A 27,946-nucleotide genomic window follows, 5' to 3' on the forward strand; every position below is an offset into this window, starting at 1 on the left:
AATGTTGACCATCAATATGTACTGGATGAAGTGCCTCTTACACCTCCTCCAGTGCCCCGGTGGCCAATGCGCTGCTCCAGGTACAGATGGCTCCTCAGATGGCATTTCCCCTTTGGTTTCATCTGTACTCAGCATTATGTCCATTATTTTAAACTGTGTGGCTGTCTGTATGTGCGCGTGTGAGCATTCATTGTCATTTTAAGCACTTTAAAGTTTATTAAAAATAGATAATGACTCACAATTGTAAAAGCAGATTAAATCCTGAATTAAAAAAGTTTCATTTGCACAGCCATTTAAAGGGCTCCATTTAAAATATTTACAACTTTTTGCCACTTATAGACAGTGAAATATAAAATACATAAAGGCTTGCAGCTTTATATTAACAAGTAGCATTGTTCCTAAAGCAGGTGGATTGGGAGGCCGTACACCACAGGAGCAGCTCCGATCAGGTGTTTGAGCAAAGTGGCCTGACGCGCCTGTCCCATGTGTTCCAATAGAGGAGCTCCTGGTCCCGCAGACAGCCAGGATTCCAGCAGGGCCTTGGTGAAGCGGTCAATGTCCCGATCTGTCACATCCCACAGGTTTCCCAGAACAAACGGGCTAGGAAATAGAGGATGTTAAAGGAAAGTCCCGAGGGTCTAAATTGAACAAATATTTGCACTCACCATCCTGCAATGAGATAGTAGAGGATAATGCCTTGTCCCTCCTGTTCCCCTCTCACAGCTAGAGCAGCGCTGCTGCAGCCAAATAATAGAGATGCTGCCCTCATCTGCTGCTTCAGGACAGCCTGGCTATCCAAGAACCGTGCCCCTGCTCCGTGACCAACGTAACTACAACACAGAAAAACAAATTCATTCTTCATCTGAAATCATTTCTGACATACATTAAAACAGCATAGTCCAGATAATTTTGCTCTTTCCCTTTTGCAGTATGTCACCATTTGGTGAGCCATAAGTGAGCCATAAGTGACCCAACAAGTGTGGGACGATGGCAGAGCTAACTCCACCTTTCAGGAGTGCTTAAAACTAGCCTTCTGTCAGATGATGAGCTCGAAGACGCTTTTGGATGAGGTGGAAGGTTTTCAAACCAAGCAACTCCGTCAATGCAGTTGACAATTTTCTGTAAGCTGCATGTTTTCTAACACTCGAGGGGGATTCCTCACATTTTTATATCAGCTGTGGTAAATGTACTTCATCTTCATAAATATATTGCATTTGAACATAGAGCTTCACTTGAAACATTTTCATTTTTAAATAGAAAACTCACATGTAAAGGTCCTTTGAAGAAATGGCCTCGATCAGTTTACCAGAATCAGGAGCTATTCCACACACGCCTTCCCAGTTGGTCTTACTACAAGTTCAGGGAAAACATGCAATCAGTGGACGACGACAAAAGCAAACATCAATTTTTAAAACATATTTATTTCTCAGCTTTCCCTCCCCCCAGAAGCTTTTGGACATACCTGCTGAAACACTCTTTGAATCGCTCCTTTGAGTTTTCTAAATTTCCATCAGGATCCAGAACATAAAACACCTTCTTTGTGTCAACACCCTGCTTCAGGATGGAGTCTGGGATTATCTAAAAAAAAAAAGAATAAAAAAAAAAGATCAGAAACCCCTACCATTTAAGTTTTAAGAGGATCAGACAAAGATCTTATGACAATGAAGTCAAACAAATGCTTTGAGTAATACATTGCGTGCTCGACCATGCTTCACCTGAAATTAAACTACTTGTACAAATGTCATGCGTGTACAGGTATAACTATTGACACATGGTAAAAATGTACAAATCTTATCCAGTGAACCTACTTTGTGTTGTAGTTTGGGAACTTAAACCCGATTATGCTCCTTTACTAACCTCTTTGTCAATGCTGAGCCCAATTAAAGAGTGCAGAGAAGGCATTCGACTGACTGAGCGAGACTTCAGGACAGAGACACTCTCCCAGGGCAACTTCTGCAAGTACTGGGTTTGGGGGAGGGAAAAAAGTAAACAATCAATCAGCTACTGAAACCGAAAGTGTAAAAAAAACAAAAGACGACACATTTCAAAAGCTAACCTTGTCCAGTATGAGAACAACATGTCCTTTTGGCTCGTCTCGCACTAAAAGCTGAGACACCGCAGACTGAAGCAGCTGCTCACAGTCTGCGTCCCACTGAGGACAGACGCCAAACGCAAACGCTCGGAGGTCTTCTTCAGAGAGAACTGGGGCCGCAGACAACACGACCTGACACACAAGGTAAAGGATATGTTAGAGCTGCATAAACACTGAAAATCTCTCTTCTTGTTAGGGCTGCACAATGAATCACAATCAAATCTAAATCACAAAAGCGCGCAACAGTCCACGCTCTGCCCGCCGCTGGAAATAAAACTCCCGTAGACTTTTCGAAAGGGTCAAATATTAAAGTGATAGTTTGGAAGTCTCAATATATTACACATTTTATAAAACGTGCAAAGTCCCTCCTTTCCAGATCTCAGCAACTAATCAGTCCAGTATCCTTCAGCATTGACCAATGAGATGAGCTTTTCCTGTGAACCAGCCTGTCAGGTCCAATCAGGAGGGGGTGGGAGGAGCTTGATCGTTAACCTTTGAAAATTCGGTTCCTGCTCTCCTCATTTTGCAAACTAAGGAGAGCTTTCTGGTTTAAAAAAAAAAAAAAAGAAGAAAGGATGGAGATTTTTTTAATGGGGTTTTCACTTGGAGCCTGGACGGTTTAGCTCTATTTGAGTGGAGCAAGAAGTAAACTGCAATGGCTTCTGTTGTCCAATATTCTTTACTGGGTGCAGTGTGGCCTTTAAATAAACACTAAACCAGGCTGATCGAAAGAATATTCATCCATTTAGTCCTTCAGTTAAGTAATCTTGACTTATTAAACATGTCAATACTAAGCAGTGACTCTCACCTTTAACATCTCATGGCTAACACAGACTCCTTTGGCAAACAGAGCCTTGTGTAGATTTTGAACCTGTTTGCAGAGCTCCGGGGCTGAAGACAGTGGTAAGAGGAGACTCTTCCAACACGTCAGCATTGCCTCCATGTCATCCAGCAGCTCCTAGGGTGAAGGGGGGAATGAAAAGTCACATCAGCATCTACTGTATCCACAAGTCCGTACATAAGCAGTGCTCCTCATTAACAGAATTTATTGAACATTTTCATCGCGTTTCACCTCGACCCGAGAGTCCAGAGCTCTGCGCCCGTCCCACCACTTGGCCTTCTCTGCCACGCAGCTCACCACCTTCTGTTCTGCTTGAATATTGTCAATCTCCTGCACCATCCAGCTCAAAGGGTGCTTTAAAAAAGAAATATCAGATCAGGTTGCAGTAATACAGCAATAAGGAAATGATGGAGGCTTTAAACCCCTCCTCCTTGTTATGGGGAGGTTGTTGATGTGTTTACTGTGTTTGGACAGTGATGTGCAGCGCGGGGGCTTGGGGGGCCTGACCTGCTGTCTGGAGCTGGGGATGAGAACGCTGACAGGAGCAGAGTCCCTTTCCAGGCGCGAGAGAAGCAGAGCGTCTCCCATCTGCCCCGGCTTCGTCCCCACCGCGGACAGCACGCACACGCACACTCCTAAACAACAGCGTTAGGGTGTGGGTTAGGCGTTTCAGGAGCGCACGGGCAGAATATTGTCCGAGTACAACATTTGGTTGCTTTTCCCACTGGCAAAAACTTCAGGATATATGAAAATGCAAATAATTAGAATTTGTTTAAACTAATTTGCTTGTGTATAATTCTTTTTTCTTTTTTTTTTTTACTTTACATTCTTTCAAAAATGCCTGACCTAGTATGCAAACACTAAAACATAAAATCGGTATTAGTGGCACAGTACTCAGCAGTACTCAGCCAGCATCTTGTATTTTACCTTCACTTGAGTAACATGTAAGCGCTCAGTTGTGAAGGTTCATCTTCTACACTTCAACTACAGAGTACAGAAGGTGACTCAAACACCTTCATCTAAGATTGACTAATATGAGTAAGGTTAACTACTTTTTACTTAAAAATATTTTTTAAAGGGAATATTTTTGGCTCTACCTTTGGCTTTTGTGTGCTTTTATTGGTAAAAATATCACCTCATGTGTTTTTATAGTTGGATAAATCATGCTAATCATGCTAATCCGTTAGACATTATATTTTTGTATTATTCTACATTATAGAATACAAATTTTGCATACATTCTGTATTGGCTGTAGCCTTGATTAGTTATGCATTTCAGGTGAATAATGTCGCAAAAGTCCGTTTCAAAGATCACACCTGCTGTAGCCACCAATACAGTTAAATATCATATGTGTATATGTTGATCTATAGCATGTTATAAGTAGTTTATCCCTGTATACACATCGCTTTTGCTTCCAAAACATTTTAGTTGTGAAGTAGCAACATAAGACCTGGATTGTTCTGCAGTGTGGCTTTAAAACCAGTGCTGAAACGGACACGACAAGGTTCATTCTTCTTAAACTGTGCATATTTGATGTTTTAGGTCAGGCAGAGCCATGTCAATTCCAGCACAAACAAACTTCCCAATAGAAAGTTTTGGGCAACTACAGTAGCTATAGACAATAAGTCTTCATGATCTCTTGTATATTACCTGGAGGGATGCGCTGAATTTGCTGCATGAACTCTTGACAGTGACTTTTTGGGAAAGAAGAAGCGTCAGCGACTGGAAACGAAAAGACGTCCTCCAGTTGCACAAGCCTCTGAGCGGCTAAGAGCTTAGGTTCATCTGGACTGGGGTCATTCAAGGTCAGAGCCTCCATTCTGTCTTTTAGCTCGGTGGAATTCTTTTTCAGCTTCCTACAAGAGCAAAGAAACAGCCAAGTTAGAAATAGCATTTTTAATTTAACAGTTGAATTTGAAATCCTATCTCTTACTTGAGGCAGCCAGATAAATGCCTGATGGTGCGATGGCGGCTGGAGATGCCCAGAGACTGGGTGTGCAACATGGCTGTAGTCACTGGATCTTCTCGTCCAAACGCCAAAGCCAGGAGAGCGCAGACAGAGGAGTAGATGTTTGGAGGAGGGAAATGCTGCAGGGTCAGCCAGGCCGAGGAGAGCAGGGACTTTACATCGTCCAAAGAAAGATTGTCTGATGGGACAATAATAGTTTAGCAAGGCCAAACAATCAGGCTAAACAGTTTTTCTATGTGTTACCTGGTTTATAGTTGTCATGAGGCAGCTGGGTTGGTGCGCCCTCTGTTGGCTGACCATGGTTCTTCACTTCAAATAAATCGCCTTTTCTCAAACCAATCCCCATCTCTCTTCTCAGGACCTCGAAATCTGTGTCTGGAAGAAATAGTACATCGCTCATTCATTCATCAACACTGTCACCACTTAAATACTTCACTGCACACACTCAACAATCTTTTCATAATCCAACATACCCAAGCCCTGACAAGCTCCCTCCTCATTCTCCGTGTCCGACGCCCGAAGTTGCTCGATGCTCATGTCCAGCACCTCCCTCGCTTCCTCTTGGATGGTTCTCAGTTTGTCGGGCTCCTCTTCCGCCTCCTCGCTCTCCGCTTTAGCCGCTCTGGTCGTCCTCTTGGTTCTTCCTCTCCTCGTGGGCTCCTCGTCCTCAGAGCCGGCCGTGGTGTTCTTCTTCCGGCCCGTTCTCTTGGCGGTGGGAGTCTTTTCGGGAGCAGGCGTAGAAGGGTCTTGAGCAGTTTTGACGGATTTTCGCACGGAGCGCGTTTTGGTCACTTCCGCTTCTTTCTTGGTCGGTTGCGGATCGGCCTCAGTGTCGCTCTCGTCGCTGAAGTCCCTCTGAAAAGGCAAAGTCAAAATGCAGTTCACAATGAATTCACACCCGTGCTACTTCTTCGCTCATCTAGTCCGTTTCCTCACCATAAAGCGCAGCCTCCGTGTGCGTCTGGGCGCGGCTGGGACCACTGCAGGCTTCTCTTGCTCCGGCGAAGCCTCTTCGAAAACCTGAAACTTTGAGGCAGTTCTTGGGGCCTTCCGAGCCGAGGCTGGAGCTGTGACTTTGTGAACAGGGGTGCAGGCCAGCGTTGGGACGGCGGTGTTGAAATCAAACACGCTCAGCTCGTCTGTCGTCTGCTTCGGCATCGCTGGAGTCATTACTGGGGTCAAGGGGACCAGACATTTCCCCCGGGATGAGGAACTCGCGCTTTCAAGTCTAGGTTTGACAGCTTTGGGTTTTTTAACTTCCTTCATCTTATCCGAACTCCCCACTTTCCCACCATCCTTGATCTTTGGTGCAGCCTCTCTCTTGACTATAGGTCCCTCTTTGAGCTTTGTCTTGATTTCTCTGGGAGGTTTCCAATCCCAAATGTGTGAAAAAGCCTCCTCTGGTGGACAACCCTTGTCGGAGGCAATAGTGACCAGAGACAAAATGGCTTTAGTTGCCATCAGTCCGGCTTTGAATGGCTGCACTGCAGGGTTATGCGTAGACTCGAAGAATGATAAACCAGCTTCTAACACTTTCCACACATTGCAAACTTTGCTCATTTTTGGACCAAGCCCACACAAGGCGGTGCGGAGGTAAATGTGGCCCATGACGTCCTGCAAGAAGAGCGGTCTCGAAGCGGCTTTTACCGCAAGGATTTTAGCCAGTTTGACCCCGAGTTTAGCGGATATGTTCTTAGCGTGAGCCAAAGCCACCCAGTGCAGCCTGAGTGCGCCTTTAGCCTGATCAGAGTCCAGTTGGAAGTCCAGATCGGCACACGCAGCAGCCCAGCGCACAGTGACCCGACCGAGGCACGGCTCTGAGCAGACACAGCAGGGACAGTTGGGCTTGTGGGACAGAGAGGAGAGCCAGCGGCGGGGCAGGGTCTTCATAGGAGGGGAGCAGGTTAAGTCAGCCAGAACAGGTTCTTTGCTGATCCATCGAGTGTGCAAAATGTCCCCCAGGTCGTCCTCCACAGCGGGCAGGGGAGAGTCAGCTTTCTGAGGACGGATGCGGCCCTTTCTGGGTTTGATCTTCTTCTCCGACTTCTGCTTCTGATCCGAGACATCTGAAAAAAAAAAAAAAAAAGAAAGTCATTTATATGTGAAAATCAAACAGAATGAAACTTAAAGCATTTTGAAAAACTCACCTGTGCAGGTTTCCAGAAGGTTTCTGACTTTGTCCAAGTCAAACCCACTCTCATCTTTGTCGCCCTGCATCAGCTCCAGTTCAGCCTTCAACACCAGCAGCTCGGCACATCTACAGATGCAAGATTTTTAATGGGAAGCTTTTGTGATCTCATGAAATCAATAACAAGTGAGAACATGAACTTGTTAAAGCTGAACCACGTCATTTAAAAATAGATGACTTTTTTGTTGCACTTTTTTTGTTGTTGCACTCATGACAGTTTGGGTCACAGACATATTTGTGTGTGTTAATAACCTACTGGCTGAGCGCCTGCAGTTTAATGGCCAGTTTGAGCGCTTCCAGACACTGCAGTCGGGCGTCGCTCACAGCCCCAGAGCAACTCCTCACAGACACCATCTTCACAGAGCAGGACAGCACCTCGCACAGCAGCTGCCACTTCAGAGACAGGTTTTCTCCTGTCACCATCAAAGACGGATCGTGTCAAAGACGGCATGTCTTCTTTACAATGATGTTGCACAAGCTTACCCTGGTCAACAAAGCGCACGTCTGCACTCCCTCCATGGTTCCCATACAGGCCTTTACCAACAAGAGTGACCAGCAGGCTACAGAAGAGCTTCAGACCCTCGTACACAGCCGTGTCTGGGCTGTTGATGCCTACGGGTATAAAGATCACACATCAGTATTGATCAGCTTTGGGTTGCAAAATGTCCCAAAAAAAAGTGATTTGATAATTGTTACAATAATTAATTTCACTATTATAACAGTTAAAATCTGTTAAATTTAAATGTTTTACCAATTTAATACACTGTGTATAATTGACCGCCTGGGTCTGAAATATGACGCAAGGCAAGCAATATTCATTTTAATTTTTACTCCGAAATCCAGAATTCAGCTAATCAGAATCCACAGACTTCCACTTTGACCAATGACACAAGCCTCCTTTCCTGTGAACCGGCCTTTCGGGGCCAAACCATGACAAGGGGGAGGGAGCTTGATCGTTTCATTTTTAAAGTTTGCAAACTCCATGGGATGGGAGGAACTCGATTGTTCACTTTCAAACTTCACTCTCGTCACTTTGCAATCTTACAGACTATCACTTTAAACACAAATCCTCAAGACATCATGTCACCTAAATAAATTAGTGCTATAATCTGTACAGCCAGTTCTACTACGATTGATTACACACAATCGTAATAGAATTGACAAGTGCAAATGTGAAAAATGCTGATGCAGTCGTACAAACTAACCGTGCTGGTGGATTCGGTTTCTCTGGGCTTGTGTGAGTGACTTTGTGTCCAGGTACAGATAAGAGCCAACTGTTTGCAGAGTCCGAGCCCGAAGCAGGTACCAGCTTTTAGACTGTTTCTGGTCATTGGCCTCTTTAAGAACCTCACACAGATATGCCACTCCGCGTGAAATCTGAATCCCAAACAAAGTATTACAAAATATACATTACAAGTGCAAAACAGTCCACGTAACGTATAACACACCTGTCCGGTGACGTAGCAGTACTGAGCCTTCAACAGAGTGGCTTGGGCCGAGAGAGAAGAGGGACCGTCCGATGTGATTTCCGAGGAGAGACAGTTTTCTGCTTTTTCAATTTGGGACTGCAAACACAACAAAGATAAAGTTTACGCTTATATATCCACATACAGAACAAACAAATATAATCGAAAGGAATATCGTTACCAGAGCGAGTTCAGGGGCGCCCACGTCCAGGAGGAGACTGGCAGAGTGGCACAGATAAGCAGCACAACAATGGGCTTCATCGAGCGTCTTGGCCAGTCCAATGGCGAGTTGATAAGCTTCCAGTGCTTTTAAAGGCTGCACAACAGAAAAGATACGTTTGTGAATCCTTGTAACAAAGAGAAAAGTAAGTAATGCAGTTCTGAAAACAGTTGTCTTCACATCAAAATGAATAACCATTTAAAAACACAGAACTGAGGGGACAAAAATGTTATGAATACACGTAAAGGCTTTGTGAACCATGTTTTGTATTTTGTGAAAATAAATCTTATGCCTGCAGGAAACAATGCAACTCCTTTGAGGTTTGATAAAGTAAAGGACGTCTGATTCTGAAATGAGCACGAAATTTCAACAAAATAATTGTATGCACCTTTCCCATTAGTCTGAAGAGCACAGCCATCACAGCGATGGAGTTACACGTCTGTTTCGGGTTTCTGACAGAGGGTGTAGTGCCCTTCTTCAGAAGAGCCGTCCACTCAGACAGAGCGCTTTCCAAAGGCTGGCACTGCTCTGAAATGAGAACATGCTCGATGACTCAAACATGAATCAATGCTGCACACAAAGTACTGAGAACCTCCACCCACTGTTCTGCGCGTCCAGGCTGAAGTGCAGGCCTTCGTACACGGTGTCGCTGTCCTCCTGACTCTTCTGCTTATTTTCATATTCAAAGTCATTTGTCCACGTGGGAATAGTCATAGACTGGGTTTGGTCTTTTTGCTCTTGCCGCTTCTTGTCCTTCGCAATTGCCTGAAAAAAACAAACAAAACGATTTGAGCGAAACCTTTTTGTGCCCAAATAATAGTTTCACGAATGCATTTAAAGACCCCTGTATTAAGCTTTCACTTTGGTAGTACAACTTTAAATAATGTGTCTATATTATTTCTAGCTTTAAACATTTATAAATGTAGTTTGAGAAGACGCCAGCAGAGGGCACATTATCACTCATAGCTGCTTTTGGTGACAAAGGGAACAATTGAAAGACAAGAATGATTAGAATTTGCGTAAATGAAACAAAACACCACAATACTATACTGTATAAATAATTATCATTATTATCCCCACCTCCTGAAGCGTTTTCTCAAGACTGCAGATATACAGCCATAGCAGAGCATGGGCCTTGTCATCAGTCAGCCTGTCGGAGTACTCTGGGGTCCTCTGTTCTGCTTCCAAGAGTCGCAAAGCCTCATGGGTGAAATCCACTGCAGAGCTGTGTGATCAGAGGAATCATAATCAATATCTTTGTAATCCAACACAGGGGGAGGAGGGACCTCAATGGGTAAGATGAGTAGAACATTTCAGAGGTTGTAATGAATGCTTTTACCAGTCAGTTTGTTCACTAAAGTCTTGGAAGCACACGACTTGGGCCATCTGGCAGAGGTAGACAGCCCGGAGGTGAGTGTGTGGGCTCTCCTCGTTGCAGATATCGAGCAGATCGCACAGAGTGTTGTATCGCTCCTGTGCCGTGTCCCCCGGCATCTCCTTGTAAGCCCGTAACTCTTCCTCCAAAAGAGAGAGCATGACCCCCTCCGCGGGTACATCTGGGCCAAAGCCATCCCTCAAGGTTCTGTGAAAATATACAAGGAAACACAAACTTGTCGTCCGTTTTATTCCTTTTAACAAAGAAAATCCCAGAGACCCATCATTTATCCTCTCATTTTTAAATTCTACACTTACCTCAGTTTAATGTCTTCATCCAAGCTTCTCGAAGCATCCATCTTGGTTTTCACCCAGAGCGACACTGGTTCAGTCATGTGACCAGGGATTTGGTCTCCGAGAGCCTTCAGCCACAGAATGACCCAGTCTAAAGCTCGCTCCAGCTGACCAGCCCGACGAGAAGTCTGAACCGCCAGCATGAACGGACGACTCAACTGGAAAGAGACATCAAGTCAAAACTATCAACATACTAAGCAGTGAGATTTCTTTGATACGCTCCCACTGCTATGATACAACCACACAGAAACTATACCACAAAACTACTTGACCTTACACTTTGAGTTGAATTGAAGGATTCATCATAACTTACTCGATCGGCAGAAAGTGTCATGGGAGGCTTTTTGCAGAGATCTTTACACAGCAGTTCCAGTAGAGCAAAGGCCTGCTCATAGAGGCGTCTGTTGTACAGTCCACAAGCTAAATTGCTGATCGCGACCACTACAAGGCAAAAGTACAATCGTAAACTTCAACACTTTCACTGAAACAGGTTAAAGAGAATATTCTATAATAGTTACCAGCTTTGATGCACAAATTCTCATTGTCCAGTTTGTGTAGTTCGCTCATCAATTGTCCGGCCGAGGCTTGGCAAAACAGCAGCACTCTGTCCAATATGGCGCTGTCCTCCAGCTGGGAGACGAAAAAGAATGACACTTTGGATATTTGGATGTTTCATTTACATTATGCCAGACATCGGCGTGTACCTGTGCTGCCTGCATGCTCTCATAAGCAAACACGAAGCCTTGGTAGAAACTGGAGCAAAGAATCTGTTGTAGTCTGTTGTTTTCAGTTTGGCAAATGGAGTTCTGCAAAAGCAAAAAAGGTACGATTAAAACGACAAACATTCGGCGTATTAGTGAAGCATAAATATGATTAATTCTACTGACCCTCTTGAGCACTTTTGCGATACACTCTTGATGCTCCTCCAGAAAAGAGAACCAGGCCAGCAGAAGAGGCCCGTTCAGAGCCGCCGTGTGGCTGCTCTCGACGGCCCACGCCACCAACCCACAGCCCTCCAGAACCACGTTAGCCTCGCGATCTCCGGCAGCGGACAGCGACCTCAGGGCTCGGGCGCCCTCCGTCAAGAACTGTCCAAACCCCTGTGACGCTTTTGCCGCAGAATGGATCTTTACAGCGAGTCTAGCGAGAACTGGAGCGGTGCGTTGGCAATCTGGAAACGCTCGGACTTTGCTTTCAATTGTAACAAGTAAGTTAGTGGCCGTGTCGTAATGTCCAGCCTTAGTGAGAGCCTTAGTGATTATCAAAACTATATGAAAGACGGGATGTAAAAGTGATTTCCTCCTTTGCTGATGGTCTGGACTTCTATCCACCGCCGTGTCAACTGTCCAGAATTTAGAGAGACACTTTTGAGTTTCCTCAGACAGAAAGACCGAATCCTCCTTTGTCATTGCTCCACAGCTGCTTTCAAACACACAAATGGCTTCTTGAGCGTAAATGGGAGCTTTCGATGGCGAAGCAGCGTCACTTTCAGAGTCCACCAACAGGAGAAAGCTCAGAGCCAGGAACTGACTGTGGAGCTTGTCCCGAGGAGTTAGGGTCGTCTTGGCTTTGGAGGCAGATAGTCTGTTCCACAGCACCGAGAAGCTGCTCCGGACCAGGACACTATGATCTTCACACTGGGGAAAAAAAAGAAGAACCAAACATCAATAAGACCAACAAACAATGATTATCAAATCTTTAGTTTCAGTGTACATACTGTAAACAAATACATGAGGACATTTTATATAAAATACAAAGGAAACAAGATGGAATCGGTGTCTTTTGGTCTTAAAAGGATTTTAAAAAGGTGAAAGTAGGTCGGCCAGTCCCGTAAGGATCACGTAAGGATCATGTCTGTTGTGGTCTCTTTTGAAAACACTACAAGTATTGGTTTTGTTTAATGGCAAATCCTCTAAAATCCATCACAATATGTTCTACCCCATACTGCTTATTGAATGATTTAAAACATACCAGTTCTGCCTCCAAAAGCCTGGAATGAAGCAGTTCTGCTACATCACTGCAGACACTGGGGACCTCCGCAGAACTCAGTTTCTTCAGAATGTGGAAAATGATCTTCTCCATGTAGAAGGGACTGCTCTGTGCCACATCTTTCCCAGCTTTGTCATAGCCAACAACAGCGACCTTCACCAGCTGCACCAGCACAAGGACATGGCGGCCGTCAGACGGGTCAACCCCGAGCTGGTGATTGCACGCTCGGATCACTCTGTCACACAGAGTCCGTCCCTGGAGCCCTGGTTGACCACTCACATATTCCTGAAAAACATGGCGTGAAAGCAAGCCTTCATAAATGACATTTGGAAATTTAGCATGTTTCTGTATGCATATGTTTGTATTTCACTACTACATCTTGTTTATTTTCCAGTGGAGCCACTTTGATAAAGTGATTTCTAGAATGTTCTATGTGGATATTACCTTTTTGCTTTGACTACAGGCAGCCAAACAAGGTGACATTAGGTTCTCAAAAATGTTTTGATACTCCACAGCAAGAATAGCTTTATCTGTCTATATGAACATGATGGTAAACAAATGTACCTGCAGTTCATCTCTCAGAAGCTCCGCTTCGTTGACGGAGGCGGTCCTTTTTATGTATTCGTCCACTTTCAAACACTTCATGTCGACAGCTGTATGGGAGAAATCAGTCAGAACCAATAATGTTTAGCGTTAACAACTTGATGTTTGTTGTTAGCCCCAGCATTAGCAGCACAAACTTAGCGACGGTAGCTTCATATGAGCCAGGCACAGGAACGTCAGGGTTACGGTTAGTAACTTACGTCGGACGTTGAGTGGTTTCTAATAGTAAAAGGAAGATGTCAGTTTGATCAACATAACTGGGTAGTCGGCGAAAAATGTTTTTTAAAAAGTGCAAAAATGAAGCGCTACATCCAGTGAAAATCAGACCGTCCGCCGCGCACGGGTTTGAATGCGGTATTTGAACCAATCACAGCTTCCCCGGAAACACAAAGGCTCATGGGAAATGTAGTTAACAAAACGTGGATTTGCGTTCGATAAAATAAATTCATAATATTATTCGGATAAGTCAATTAGCTTCTTATCAGTGTTGGGGGTAACGTATTATAAAAGTAACGAGTTGCAAAAATATATAACTTTTTTCAGTATATAAGGAATATAACATATTACATTTCAAGTGCATTTAAATGTATGAACAACAAAATGCCAAACTCCCCCAAAATAAAATGCAGCAGCAAATCAAGTTGGAGGTTGGTGTATAAGATTTACAGTTGCGTGAAGTTTGTGTCCTCAAAACAAAACACAAGACATTGGGCATAGCAAAGGAAAAGGAAATCATGTGAAACAAATGTGAAAAGTAGCTGCTTGCCATTAGCCTGGCCAGCCATACTACACTCTCCCATACAACCATACCCATACACTCTTTCTCTTTATACTTGAAATATATGCAGAGAAAGTAATCTCAAGATTAGAATAAACAGAAAAGTACGGCTGGCCAGGCTAGATGGTGCATATAATGAACTACAGTTTATGAAATATCTACCGTATCAAGAATCCCATTGTTTAGCTAGAACTATAACCACTACTATCATTCCTTTGTGCTATTTTGCTCATGGTTTATAAACAGATAACACAAAAAAATTAAAATAGCTATTTTCATTGATCTTTATTGCACTTATCCACACACTCACGGTGTATTACAGAATGCTTAATTGGTATAAATAGTAAAACACTATTGCACTAGGCCTCTCTTGTTGAGGACATGCTCCATCTCAGCTTTTTCTGATGTGTCCAGATTGATCTTGTATTTGGCAAGGATTTTCAAGATGGGCCTCAGCTTCAGCCACCATTGTTGTTTTGGGATGCGATGTCTGAAAGAAAGCATTTTGTGAGTGACAAAACAAAGTGGGAATCAACTGATCTAATGTCTACAAATACATTTTCAACCAAAGATTTAGGCAAGGATTAGAAGCAACAAGAAGCACATTAATTAATAATGAATAATAAAACTATTCCTTACTCAAAATCAGTTAATTCTTTGAGTTCTGCAAGAGGCTGGAAAACCAAAGACCTCTTCTTCATCCCCAGAACACAGGCTGTGTCTGGAGAATTGGCAAAAATCCGACCTGGAACAATAGAATACATAAATAGAAATTAACAAAACAAATCAATAAATTATGTTGGATTGAAAAAGGGCTTTACCGTGTCTGTAGCACTCCTTCAGCTTGTCAGTCAACCATAACACAGATTTGAGACCCACTTTGGTGCCAAAGTTTCTGTCAAATGGGCTGGGTGTCCCTCCCTGAAGAGACAATACAACGGTTATGCACATTTTTAAGCATGTACAATGTTTTCTGGTTTTCTTTTTTGAGCAACTCTCCACCTCCGCAAACCACTCACTTGTTGCATGTGTCCCAGCACATTCTTCCTGCAGTCGAACACGCCTTTCCCCTCCTCTGAATACAGGTTGAAGATGAAGTCAGTCGTGTAGTTGGCGTTGCATTTCTCATTCCTGAAAAATGACAAATAACACACTGTTAGCGTCAATCAAAACAAACTAAATTGTGAAGTCATTTTTTGCACACCTCAAAATGAGTCCTCTCTTCACTGTGGTCTTCATCTTCTCCACCAGATGCTCCACATTCACCTGACACAGAAAAGTATCGGTCAAAATGTACAAAGCCCTCCAATAAGTGTTTATGGTCATGCTTTTGTGTTTTTCGAGTTCTAACAATAACTGTGTCTAGTCAGTAATGTTTGTGAGGTATTGTACCTCCAGATCGTGGATGTTGAAAGGCTCCTCATAGATGTAAGCGGCATCAGCTCCAGCGGCCAGCCCGGACATGGTTGCCAGATAGCCACAGTATCCGCCCATAGTTTCAACAATAAACACTCTCCTCTTGGTGCCGGCTGCGGACTGCTTGATTCTGTCACAAGTCTACAACCAAATGAACATGGACTTAGGATACATCTCTGTACACGGCCTGCTGGCGACAGTGTTAAAAAGTAAAAGGAACTTGGCAAGGCTGTAAATGTACCGTAGTGATAGTGTTGAGAGCAGTATCCGCTCCAACGCTGAAATCGCTTCCAGGGACATTATTGGAGACAGTTGCGGGAACAACCACCAGAGGGATACACAGCTCCTCGTAATTCTCTCTGGCCTGGACCAACTGCAACCCGCCTACATAGGCCTATGGACAAATGAGATGTACTAACCAGCAATAGGATGCCATAGTAAATATATATCGGGGAAGCTTAACACTTTACCTCAAATCCTCCGATGATTATCAAAGCGTGGATGTTGAACTTGGTGATGCTGAGACTGATCTCCTCCATGAAATCATTTGGCAGAGATCTTAACAATTCAAAAAGCTTCAATCACATTGTTGCTCACACACCACATCATACTCATCGTTCATTCATGTTCTTCCTCAATTTTTGGGTAACAATTTTGGCAACTTTGTTCTACCCCACAAATAATGCATGTGGTTAACCAGACAGACTTGTGCTCCACTCCATCTACACTGGTAATGGATTTCATTTGTTCCATAAGATTGCAATGATGCCATACTGAAGTGGTTTGTTTGAAAGTTTACCTCTTTGTGCCCAACATGGATCCACCTTTCCCAGTCCATCCACTCACATCACTCCAACCAATCGGCTCAATCTGCGCAGGGACAAATTCATTTTGAGTTCCAAGTGTCTTTTACCATTGAGAGGTCAAAAGTATATGTACCATGCCGTGAGCAAGTCCATCAAAACTGTCGTGAACGGCCAACATCTGGTGTCCCTGGAGAACTCCGATCCTCACCGCTGAGCGCACGGCAGCGTTCATCCCGGCACAGGGGGCGCCAACGTTCAGGATCGCAATGTTGATGTTGCTCTGAGAGAAGAAAACAATGTTGGAATACATGAATAATCAGACGCATAGTGCCTTTTTTTTTTAATACCAATCAAGCTAACCTCTACATTTGCTTTTGTGTGGAAATTCTGAATGCACTTGAAAAAGTCAAATTTGTATGTCTCCTCACCTTCACATTAGGGATGTGGACATGGGCGAGCATCTTGTAGGTATTCCAGTTATTCTCAAAGCTCCTGTCAGTAAACACGTATAAAAAAAAATAAAAAACATTAGGATAAAAGATGTATTGCAATCCAAGATGATCTGAACAGCACAAAAGCATGCATGCCTCACTTTCCCCTGAGCTTCACAGCTTCTTCAAATCTTCCTTCGGCCATCGCTTTGGTCACATCTTTGGTCTTTGAAGTAAAAGTAAAATGATAATAGTAAAGAGAGACCAACGAAATGTTCCAACTAAAACAGCAGATGACTGGACTCACCACTTGCACACACTCCATGAGCGGCAGTCTGACGGCCTGGTTTCCCGACAAACTGACCACGCAGGCTGGGGTTTCAGGGGTGGCCTCAAGCAGAGCCATCACTGCCTCCACTCCCATACGACTGGCCTGGACAAAATGGCGGCAAAACATCACAAGTTAAGTTCAAGATTCTACATTGTTTATCAAGTCTTACCAGGATCCTGTCAAAAGCCGAGGGGGTGCCACCTCTCTGAACGTGGCCGAGGATGGTGGTGCGAGTGTCGAAGCCGAGTTTCTTAGTGACCAACTGAAACAGAATGTTCAAAACCACAATTACGATTCGTCCAGCATGAGCTTATCGTACATTTCTATTAAAACACATGTATTAATGTGCATTTCACTCGCCTGCTTGACGTCGTCGCAGGTGATAGCTTTGCCGTGTCGGTCCATTGCTCCTTCAGCGACAATGATGGTATTCAGACGGTTGCCACGCTCCCTTTGCTGATGTAGATAAAACATTTTAGGTTTATTATAGTGCAAGAGATGTCTCAGTGTAGCAACAGCATGATAACAAGAGCCAAATGAGTGTCAAGAGTGTCGTTTTGATGATGATCAAATGTGTGAAGAGTTTGAGAGTGACGCCAATTTGAATATCTGTATGTGCTTTACATGTGGCAGAATTTACAATAAAGCTGAATGCGTACTTCACTCAGTCTTCTGCACAGATGGTCTTCCCAGCCCTCCTCCGGGGGCATCTCAGGGATGAACACCCAGTCGGCTCCACAGGACAGAGCGGTGACCAGGGCCAGGTATCTGAAGGAGAGATCAGACGTCAAGTCGACCGCAGGAGCACCCTGAAGTCATGTTTGCTTGAATAGACTTTTTTTTTCCTTCATCAAAATGTCGTCCTGTGCTTTGTTACATTCTTTTCAGAATCAGAATTTGGTTGTTGATCACCAAGAGGAAATTATTTTTGTTTACAAAGTCAATTGCATTCATTACCTAAAATGAAGTTCATGACATTTTTTTGGTTCGGTCAGCTAAGGAATTGCCGGTATTCTGTAGTGATTCTTTGAGCCCAATTTTACCCAATAAATACAATTGAAAAACGAGCATTTATTTGATAACAGATGTTTTTATCATTGAAAAATACCTCATAAATGTACAAAAAAACATGTGCCTTTGCTGTGAGCGGCTCAGCTCTCCTAAGGCATGACTAACTTTTCCGGGAGTGGGTACGTCTCCAGCTCGTCTCCATGGAGATGTGACTAAAGTCAGTAGAATTTTAGATTTAAACAGGTTAGGTTCTCATCCAAATCCATCCTTTAATTTTTCACTATAGAAATAGCATGTTCTGTGTCAAGCCGGTCATTTCTGTACTGATGGCAACAGTATACTGTAGTCCAAAATGTTACGTGGTGTGCCTTTAAAGAGAGGAAATGATGCTTTTGGGCATATCTTGCACATTGTTGGTTAAAAAATATTGATATAAAATAGTTGGAAACAAAATAACCAGCCGTTTCTCTTCCTGATTTTCAAGCAGTCTCTCCACCACCATCACCCCTTCCTTTTTCTCCACTTTGCTGTCCAGCTGTTTCAATAACGAGACAAAAATATAGAGCATGTGGCTGTGGTAGAGCTATGGCAAGTGTTTTTGCATTGTGATGAGAGAATTAAGCTTAGCAAGGGATCGAAAGGTCAGTAAAGCATTTCCTGGATACATAGGACCTCTGGAGAAGATTCAAAAGAATACTCAAAGGCGCGCAAGTGTTCCAAAACGTAGCTCCAGGTCTGTTTTTGATGAGAGAACAGCATTGTAACATAATAAAAGCACTAAAGAGCATTTTATAAAAAAGGGATTTTTCATAATATCCCTCCCCCTCCTCTTAAGCATGGAAAGGTCGGGCTCTGAGGTAATGAACCCTACAATTAGACACTGTTCATTGCTATAGTAAACTAAACCAACTTGATCCACAAAAAGTTGCACTCACCCGCAGTGCCGGCCCATCACCTCCAGGATGAAGGTTCTCTGATGACTGTAGAAAACACCATCAGTTCACAGAGCTCCACCGTCATCATTACAGGCGGTAGAAGAGCATAAAGATGGTTGTACCTCTGCGCGGTGGTGGTGATGGCGTCCACAATCTCGATGATGCGATGAAGAGCCGAGTCTGTCCCGATAGTCATATCCGTCCCACAGAAGTCGTTATCAATGGAGCCCACCATCCCCACGATGTTCAGGTGAGAGGACGCTTTCGCCTCTTGAGCCGTAATCTTACCTACCAGCAAGACACAGAATTGATCATTTAAAACATTTATTTGCTTGTCTATTTATTTATTTATTTATTTATACGATCTCCTCTAAAAGCAAAAAGGAGCAAACAAATTCTTTGAATCATTTGCATCCATTTTCAGGCACTTTTCGACTAGAACTAGCAATAACTGCTTGAGTTATTTAGGCTACAGTGGTGAGCCTGTTGCTGATGAGACACTGGCCACCATAAGCCGGGAACACCCCACAAGAGTTGCAGTTTTTGGAGATATTTTTGGATTCCTGGACTGTATTGTCCATGTATGGAAATGTGTCCTCTGCGCTTGACCCATCCTTCGAATACCCCAGAGCATTCTGTTGAGAGCAGTGGACGACCTCAAAGCAGCACCCGGATGGAAAAAGAGGCCCTTCTCAAGATCCAGTACCATAGGCCTATCAACTGGACTAAATTACGTCTAAACTGGATTCAAATCACGTCTATACAGGAACAAAAACGGACTGAAAAATGACTTACTAAAATCATAAATTCAATTATCTCGATTTAAAATGAATAAAGTCTAAAATTGCAGATGACCCGAGTGACACCTGAAGAAGCCTAGGGACCAAGTACACGTACCACAGCTTGACAACCGCAGGCCTATTGCATGTTGGCCAAAACAAAACATGTGACATTTTTGGGGGTTTATGGGAAACCAGAGGATGGCCACACAGACGTGAGGAGGAGGACGCTACATCCGACACCAGTAAATTGGTAACAGGTCTAACACCAAACTGGATGTGCATCAGTGTCCGCCATGACAAGAAGCCTCTGAAAGGTGCTGTCAGTTAGGAAGGAGGAAGGGAAAGGAGCCTCAATGCTAACCATCATACTTCCTTTAGCGCAGGGACCTCTGGTGGTTCCTCACCAGCGATTAGGAGCTATGTGCCATCCCATAAGCCACCGCTTCACCCACCCTACCCCACCCTCGGTTGATTCATGCACAACCACTGTTGATTGACAGGCGCACATTTAATAAAAAAAAGCCGTGCCTCAGTATATGGCCCAAATAAAAGGCTGCTTGTGCTTTTTTTTTTCCATTTAGTAGTAACTTTTGCAATTTAATTTTGTAATTTTGTAATTTGCAGACATTGCAGAGAAGGAGAAGACCTCACTGTGTGTTAATGCGGCATCTTTCTCTGAGGATGAACCAAAGGACAGGATTTTTATGTGATGAAGCTGTAGGTGCGGAAGGCAAATCTGAAACAGCTTTTTATCATCGTCTGTTTTCAGTGTGGCTTCATATCATTACTGTGGTTCATGTTTGAGTCATTGAAGTCCATGGCCAGTAGTAGGAGTGTTTTTTGTACTGCAATACTATATGGGTGATGTACTTTTTTCATTAAACGGCTGTTGGTGCTGTCACTTCCCCTGTGTTACACTGGGTCAGTCGGATTGGGCAAATGCTACTGAAGCTCTAGTTCCTAACTGCATAGAGATCTAACAGTTGACCCCACGAAAGGTCAAGGATCAGGAGCTCGGGTTAAGACATAGATGCTATTATTTGAGGAATTCGGATCGAGCACATAAATACTCCAGACAAGAAAGGCCACAAAGCCCGGGAATCAAACCCAAGAACTTATTACTATGAGGCTCACTCAGATCCATACGTTTTGAATGCTAGAATAAAGATAAAGAGCTAATGCAGCTTGAATCAGAGACTTTTTTCAACATTTGAGCAAGTTTGTTTATAACAAACGGACAGCTGCTCAGTGCTCGATTTGTATATTTGTTGTTACAGGAAGACTTTTGGACTGGTGTGTTTGCTTGGAGGGGAATAGGCCAAAACGCTCCCATGAAACCCTACAGCATCACCTCAAATCTTGGCTGGGTCCTCCAAAAGGCCCTTTTGTCCCACATCCTTGACAGTGAAAAGCATTTCTACAGGCTCCGACCCATAACTCACTCGTCTTGAGCAGGATCTGCAGCAGCTCAGACCACTCCGACCTGAACTCGTCAGCTCCGGTCAAACTGCCGTCACCTCCGATCACGCACAGGTTGGTGATGCCCAGTTTGACCAGGTTGCAGGCGGCTCGGGTGCGCCCCTCTTTGGTTTTAAAGTCCATGCTGCGCGCGCTCCCGATCACCGTCCCGCCCTGAACAAGAGAAGGAGACACATGAAACCTCAGCTCAATAAGCCCCGGCGTGTACTGTAAACCCTGGCATTTAAACAGCTGTTTGACCTTCACTGGTGACCGGAACTCTACCGCTCTGACATATAGCACATATTTAACGTGTGCTGAACCCTTTATAGTCATGAAAACAGGGACATTTTTAGGTCTGCCACATAGAGCAACTTGTCTGCCCAATGAAAAGCAGAATATTTGTCCTTTGATTATTGCTGTTGTGGAAAGGAAGTTAGTGTTTAAGTTCTCACCAGCTGCAACATCATGGACACACTCTCCCACGTCGCCAGGCGGATGTTGTCGCCTCCGTCCACGAGCCCTTGGTAACCCTGTCACCGAAACGAAAACACGTCACTCCCCTCCAGCTAAAATAATATTTACTGTCGTCTATTCCACAACAACAAACGTTCAGATCAATGTGTTTTTTTTACCTCATGGACAAAGTAGACCTTAGCCCCAGTGTAGAGACCGACTCGGACCGTGGCCCTCACTGCAGCATTCATACCTGGATAACATTCACAGAGAGGTTTGATTAACATGGTGTTGAAAAACTGAACTGATTGGATGTGAGTCGTAAAGAGACAGTTTCAGCACATTTGCCTGAATATTCAAGTCCTTGTGAGTGATGGAAACCAACCTCTGACCTGTGCTGATGTTTTGCTTCAAAAAGCTTCATCAGCAAATAATCTTTAAGCAGCAAGACTAGATTCAGACATTGCTAGTTTGGAGTGGTCTTTCAGAAAACCATTTGTGTAATTTTTTTGTGTGGGTGGGAGCAATAAGAGATGACTACGTGAGGGAGATCAGGTGGATGTTTTATAGTAAAGCAAGAAAACACTTTTGATACTAATTCTGATTCTGACACAAATTTAATGCCATACTGTTCTGAAGAAAACTGAAGAAAAACATTTTGAAACATTGCTGTATACACGCTGAGCACGTTTAATAAGTCTGAATTTTTACTGATGAAAGACATCACAATAACACACGGCCACAATGTGGAGCCATTTCCCCAATAATGAGCCCTGACAGATGATAGCAAATCCATACACTAGTTTAAATAATTTCCCCCAAACATAAAAAAAAAAATCTTCTTCTGATGTGTCTGTAAACAAGAACAACCATTTTCCTGTGACCCTGATCACTGGCTTGGAATATTTCATCCCCAGAACGAGAAATGATCCCTGTTCCCGCAAACACACCAATGTGGGGGGCGTGGCTCGGCAAAAGTTCCCGGATGTTGCTCCCATCTATAGAACCTCTGGCCCACAATATAATCAAGATGTAATGTGTTTAAATTTATTACACACATAAGAGATCAAATGCCTGCTGAAAACACTGACAGCTCCAATAAGAATGGGGATATTATTCCAAATAATATTCCCATTTATTGTTCGTTTTTGTGTCTGTCAAATCCAAGAGTAGACTTTGCAAGTGCGTCTCCCCTTACAGTCTCCGAGCGGGGCAGTGTGACCGGTCAACCTCCACCGCACCACTTTACAAACCAAAGGTCACGGCTCTAAAATTAGACGCATAACAGTCACAGCACTGGCCGGGGCATTAAAACAGAGGAGAGAGTCTAGCACTGGAGGTGGTACGGAGCTACTTAACTCTTCACACCAAAAAGAGATATAAGTTGCCTTTTCAAGTAGGATTTTCATCAACTATAAGCACGATTCTCCGCCTTGATTAACCAGGGGCTGAAATGAGCATTAACACTGTAAAAAAAAGTCTGAATCAGGAATCCCATAAAGTGAAATTCCAGGTTCATCTTAAGGTAAAAGTCCATGGGATGTTTTGACAGCGACCAAGGGCTGTATACATTTGCATTTATTTGGGGTTTAAAGTTTAAAGTAGACATGTCTCACAGCCCAAAGTGTGAGAACAGTGAGAGTAGCTTCCAAAGGTCACACGGCGAGAACATCCTAATCAAGTTAAAGGGCAAAGGAGAGCGGCTCACTCCACAGCATTTCAGTTTGCAGCAAGTTCAAATGGAGCACACTGTACGCAAAACAAAAATGATCAGACACTTGTTCCTCCTCCATTATTTTTTCTAAATCCTATAATATTTAATGTTCTAGAGGGCTCAAGTAAAAGGTAATAGCTTTAGTATTTAACCCTGGTCACAAAGTAGTTCTCTCACACACACAAAAGTTGTTTTCATGAATTAATTGCTGACCAGGTTCCATGTTTTACTTTCCAAACAGGTCATTATTTTGAAGTGGCTGGATGTTGCACACAGCCCCGATAAATGATTTTCAGCGGCAGGTCTCACCCAGTGTCTTTTTAAATCATTTCTCCCACAACAAAGCCGTGGTGTTGTGGCGGCCTGGATTAACATGGAATTTATTTCGATTTATCCAATGTCGGCGTCTGTGGATTGCCCTCGACAACTCGTGTCCCGTCCACATCACTGCCAACCCATTGAACTCCCAACAATGTACCCCTCTCAAATTCAGACAGACTTCCAGACGTGTCTACGCAGGGTCAATTTCGACAACAAGTTTTGATTCAGCTCAGTCTGCGTCTTCAAATGTAAAAAAGGAGCAGATTCTTCCAGGGATGCTTCAGTGTTGGATTGAGGGCTATTTCAAGAACTGAACATGACTTTGTTTACAGGACGAGCTTGAACCCCCCCCGGCCACTCACCCTGGGCGTCTCCTCCGGAGGTCAGCACAGCGATGGCCCGACCAACCCCCATCTTGGTCGGGTCCGTGGGCGTTTTGTGGGCCATGGGTCTCAATCTGAAAGAGAGGGCTGAAGGCAAAAGGACAGTGTGGAGGGTGAGGAGCTCTGTGCACCTCTGAGGTTCAGTGGAAGTCGATCTTGGGGGTAAAGCTCCGGGGGCCGGCACAGGCGGTGACGTGCATAGCTCAGTGAATGCTTTGGGACGCTCTACGCACCACGTGCACCGCAGCTATTAAAAGACTGCTCCAAACTAATCTGTCTTTAAGTAACCCAGGACTATGGACAACTTCAGTTTAAAACATCCTCAATATGTTCATGTTTTGGAGGTTGTGACCATAGAATAGTGATGCAAATTATGTGTAGAGCCTCTTGTCAAAGCCAAAGCTGCCCTTTGGTTTTGAGTTGCAGAAGTTAAGAACAAACAAACAAATGGATTCAAAATATGTTTTTCATAATGTACAAATTATTTATTCAATATTAAATAATTAACTCACAGTACGGTGTGATTTGCTGCCAGGGCTCTCCTGTAAAACAGATTTAGACTCTCAGCTAGACTTTCCTTGTTAAATAATGATTAAAGGTGCATTATGAAACTTTTTATATATTAATATTTGTGCGTTTTTGACCTTGTACCCTTCGGCTGTATGAGTGGTCAGCATGGTGCCTTAACTTTGAACCTCTGCAACACTCCAGGATCAATTGTTTTGTAGGTTTTCTGGTGAGAGGCTCCAGCAGCAGTGAAAACCTTCCAAACAATTGATCCTGGAGCGTTGTAGAGACCACTGTGATGGAAAGTAAAGGCGTCATGCTGGCCACTCATGCAGCCGCTGGGTCACTACAAGGTCAAATACGCACAAATATTAAAAACATCTTACCCACATAAAAAGTTGTATAATGCACCTTTAAAAGAGTACTGATTTGCACAATGCACCAGTGACTGTATGCTTGTGTTTGGACACACAAAGATGCTTTACGTTACATTTTTGTTCACGGCTCATAATTTGTGGTAAAATACTTATTATGTGCTCAAGTCATCGTTTGGCTAAAATTGGATTTTCTTTCTTCTCCAACAATACATCGCAAAAAATATATATTGCAATTTTAGGTGATGCAATATTCATATCGCATGAAGCTTGTCGTTATCGAACAAAGGTTCAGTTTTAGTTCTAATTTCCTAATTTAGATTATGTGTTTTTAGAAGTTTGTTTTGACACAATTTGCTATTATCGCAATATTGTGCACTCGTGTGGTATATTGCAGGTGATTGTGCAGCTCTAGTCCGAACACTGCTGCCTCTTTAAGTATCACAGGCTACGTACGTCATTTAAAAGACTTGTACAACCAATATAACTTGCCCTTTGCAATCTTTACAAGGATTCCAAAGTGCTTTTTTCTATTTCCCCCCAAATTTTTAGACTTAAAAAGATAATCTTGTGCATTTAAAGTAGGGCATTGTTTATTTAGTCCAATCTAGGTCTCTCTTTGACTGTTAGAATCCGTTTAGTCCTGATCTTGATCTGGGTCTGGGGGCACTTGGAAGGTCAACTTTTTAACAAGGTGGAACTTTGAGTGAAAAGTTTGAGATTCGTAAACTTAAGCAATTATCCTATTGATGCTGATGTGCCTATTCTATTGATGTGAAGTGCCTTGCCCAAGGACATCTTGGCAGCTTGCATCAGTCAGAGCTGGATTTGAACTGACAACCTTTTGGATCCAAAGACAAACATTTGAACCACTGTTGCCTTTAAGCTTATAAAATAATGAAAAGTATATACGTGTGCGACTTTAAAGATCACAGTCGATTATTTCTACAAAGCTCTTGACCCATAAAGCTTGTTAACGTCTGATAAAATGAATGACATCTTTTACCTGTGTCTCTCTCGTCATCTCGCTCAGACTCGTCACCACCTGAAGAGAAACCAAATGTCAAATGAGTCCAAAGTACGCAGAATGAAAACGGCATCTGCCTCTTACACGAGAAACCTTTTCTACAAAATATGACTTTCTCGAGCATCTCTCCACATTCCCACAGTGATTGTAATGAGTGTGGATATACACAGGTCTCTGAGGGCTCTTTGTGGCACCACCTCAATGGAGCAGAGTATCTAGAGGCAGCAGACTGGTTTGCAGAGTTTCTTTGACTTATCTGCTTTTGGGTCAGGGTTGATAAAGACTCCACACACTGAGGGACACTCTTAAGTATTCTGAAGCAGGACGTTAAAAGGAAATAGGCCTAACAGATCACATGTTGCAAACTTGTTTGGAGAAGGATAGAAGAAACCCATTTTCTGTGTGTTTTTTTTTACCGCCAACTTGAATGACAAAATGTAAAATACAAAACAACAATTGCAACCTTGTTGACTAGCTCTCAAATGCATCATCATTTTTAGCCATCTGCAATGTTTTGAAAATCCAAAAGTCAACAGTGACATTTTCTCGGTACTGATGACAGCGTTATGGTACAACATACAAAAAAGGATGATTAAAACTTAAGATTATAAAACACAGGGCACGCTGAATATCTCTGCAACCACTGGGACCCTCCATACACCTGTATGGATGTGTTGTCCTGGACTGTTTGCTTTGTGTGCTGCAGAGCTGGAACTGGTGAAAATGTTTTTTAAATACGGAGCCTTGTCTTTTCCTGCTGGCAAAAAATGTTAAGAATAAAGATCTGAAGGTGTTCAGACCCAACATACCCGAATCATGGCACTGACTGCAGATTCCTCCCATTTTGGCCCCAACAGTAAAGTGTGACAGTCATGTGTTTCCCTCTGTAAGTTTGTTTCTTCTGCACATGGCTCTGAGGAGCCCAGCCAGCGTCACCATTGGACTTCAGCTCACCCTTCTTACCAACGCAGCCAACTGACAGCTCTTGATTGTTTTAGGATTGGTCCAACAGGGAAAGAGAAGGGCTCATGGAGCGGCCGTGCCTTTGCAGATCAGGACAATCAGTGTCATTTAGCACAGGTGAGCTGAGCTGTACGGCTCTGCACTTAGATAGTAGTGTTGGGAACGTCTTTCACTAGAAAACTATTTCTTTATGCTTTTCTTTATGCTAACTCTTCTAAAAAGAAATATGAAATTTCTACTTGATCACAAAAACTGATTTTTAGTTTCATTACAGTACTTGCATTTTTGTCAGTCATGATATGGCTAAAACAAAATGCACATCACATCACCTGATCATTTCTTTGCTCTTTAGCTGCAGTGTGAGACTATAGTATAGAACAATAGAAATATACAGGCTTTTAGATTAGAATACACGATTTTGGAGAGTTGTGCAGACATACTGCAGTTTAGTTTTCCAGAAGCAATGCTGGCCCTCCTCTCAGGTTCAAAAAGCAATCTAATTGAGTTGAGTGACACAAGAACAGAACTTAAACTGCAATAAAATACATGAGAAAAACTGTGCAATGATTAAATAGCACTGTCATGTGAATCCAGAGGCCACAAACCATCAAACTTCATCATCAGTCATCGCAACATTACCTGAGCCTTTCTTTGCTGTCCAGACGATCAGGCCGAGCAGCAGAAGAAGAGACAGCAGCCCCTGTGCAGAGAGGAGCTCCTCTGACCACATCCCTCCAAAACCAGGCCTTTCAGTCCAGAGCAAGCACCAAGTCTGGGTCATACGATTACAAGCCCTGATGACATTACTTCATCACAGTGTCCCTGTGAAGTCAAATAAGCAACATCCTGCCTTGCCTCAATGAAAGGAGAAAGAAAAAAAAGGAAAAACTTATTGTAAGCTATGAAAGCTATACACTAATGTTCCTGTTACGAGATCATAATAGTTTACTTCACAGTTGGCAGAATTTTGGTATTTTTAATATATAGGTTAATGACACGTGACCTCTTTTTGAGCGTTAATAAATAATTTAGAGGCTTTATTATTTGCCTACATAAAACATCTTTGATTCACTAACAACAGCACAATGATAGCTACGGCCAGCAGGGGGCAGTAGCTCCCACGTGATATCTGTGCAGTATCTTTGCCGATAACCCAA

At 43.3% G+C, this 27,946-nt stretch overlaps 2 protein-coding genes across 2 annotated transcripts; both read right to left on the minus strand.

Moving 5' to 3' along the window:
• Nucleotides 1–292: 292 nt before the first annotated feature.
• espl1 (extra spindle pole bodies like 1, separase) lies at nucleotides 293–13,144 on the minus strand. The gene is made up of 31 exons (XM_079579130.1): nucleotides 13,058–13,144; nucleotides 12,476–12,778; nucleotides 11,392–12,141; nucleotides 11,209–11,310; nucleotides 11,023–11,134; nucleotides 10,818–10,945; nucleotides 10,469–10,662; nucleotides 10,116–10,358; nucleotides 9,857–10,001; nucleotides 9,379–9,541; nucleotides 9,165–9,304; nucleotides 8,738–8,872; nucleotides 8,539–8,655; nucleotides 8,296–8,467; nucleotides 7,574–7,702; nucleotides 7,347–7,503; nucleotides 7,050–7,159; nucleotides 5,839–6,968; nucleotides 5,376–5,757; nucleotides 5,146–5,277; nucleotides 4,867–5,080; nucleotides 4,584–4,789; nucleotides 3,441–3,568; nucleotides 3,165–3,287; nucleotides 2,901–3,050; nucleotides 2,057–2,224; nucleotides 1,858–1,962; nucleotides 1,463–1,578; nucleotides 1,267–1,350; nucleotides 666–830; nucleotides 293–600 (listed from the first exon to the last, which is right to left on the minus strand). Exons 1-31 carry the CDS (start codon nucleotides 13,136–13,138, stop codon nucleotides 399–401), a joined length of 6,486 nt encoding a protein of 2,161 aa, XP_079435256.1. The 5' UTR covers nucleotides 13,139–13,144; the 3' UTR covers nucleotides 293–398.
• A 1,011-nt stretch (nucleotides 13,145–14,155) lies between these two features.
• On the minus strand, nucleotides 14,156–27,470 carry pfkmb (phosphofructokinase, muscle b). Its single transcript, XM_079578748.1, has 25 exons — nucleotides 27,429–27,470; nucleotides 25,806–25,844; nucleotides 24,431–24,460; nucleotides 23,898–24,005; nucleotides 21,680–21,753; nucleotides 21,500–21,577; nucleotides 21,029–21,218; nucleotides 18,927–19,092; nucleotides 18,805–18,849; nucleotides 17,518–17,626; nucleotides 17,219–17,314; nucleotides 17,028–17,120; nucleotides 16,835–16,960; nucleotides 16,689–16,753; nucleotides 16,525–16,588; nucleotides 16,230–16,376; nucleotides 16,090–16,160; nucleotides 15,761–15,848; nucleotides 15,532–15,684; nucleotides 15,267–15,431; nucleotides 15,079–15,140; nucleotides 14,894–15,005; nucleotides 14,696–14,795; nucleotides 14,514–14,619; nucleotides 14,156–14,364 (listed from the first exon to the last, which is right to left on the minus strand). The coding sequence occupies exons 4-25, from the start codon at nucleotides 23,980–23,982 to the stop codon at nucleotides 14,226–14,228; spliced, it is 2,334 nt and encodes a 777-aa protein (XP_079434874.1). The 5' UTR covers nucleotides 23,983–24,005; nucleotides 24,431–24,460; nucleotides 25,806–25,844; nucleotides 27,429–27,470; the 3' UTR covers nucleotides 14,156–14,225.
• Nucleotides 27,471–27,946: the final 476 nt, after the last annotated feature.

The sequence above is a fragment of the Gobius niger genome (genome assembly GCF_951799975.1).
Source record: "Gobius niger genome assembly, chromosome: 20".
Lineage (NCBI taxonomy): Eukaryota > Metazoa > Chordata > Actinopteri > Gobiiformes > Gobiidae > Gobius > Gobius niger.

Bases quoted from the DNA above. Each gene is read 5' to 3' on its own strand.
- espl1 (XM_079579130.1), bottom strand. From the start codon at position 13,138: ATGAAGTGTTTGAAAGTGGACGAATACATAAAAAGGACCGCCTCCGTC. The intron at 3,288-3,440 runs GTCAGGCCCCCC...TCTTTTTTAAAG, and splicing joins TCCCCAGCTCCAGACAGCAG to CACCCTTTGAGCTGGATGGT. The intron at 3,051-3,164 runs GTGAAACGCGAT...CCTTCACCCTAG, and splicing joins CTCTGGACTCTCGGGTCGAG to GAGCTGCTGGATGACATGGA.
- pfkmb (XM_079578748.1), bottom strand. From the start codon at position 23,982: ATGGCCCACAAAACGCCCACGGACCCGACCAAGATGGGGGTTGGTCGG. The intron at 16,589-16,688 runs GTGAGGCATGCA...GTTTACTGACAG, and splicing joins GCTGTGAAGCTCAGGGGAAA to GAGCTTTGAGAATAACTGGA. The intron at 16,377-16,524 runs GTGAGGAGACAT...TTCTTCTCTCAG, and splicing joins TCCACATCCCTAATGTGAAG to AGCAACATCAACATTGCGAT.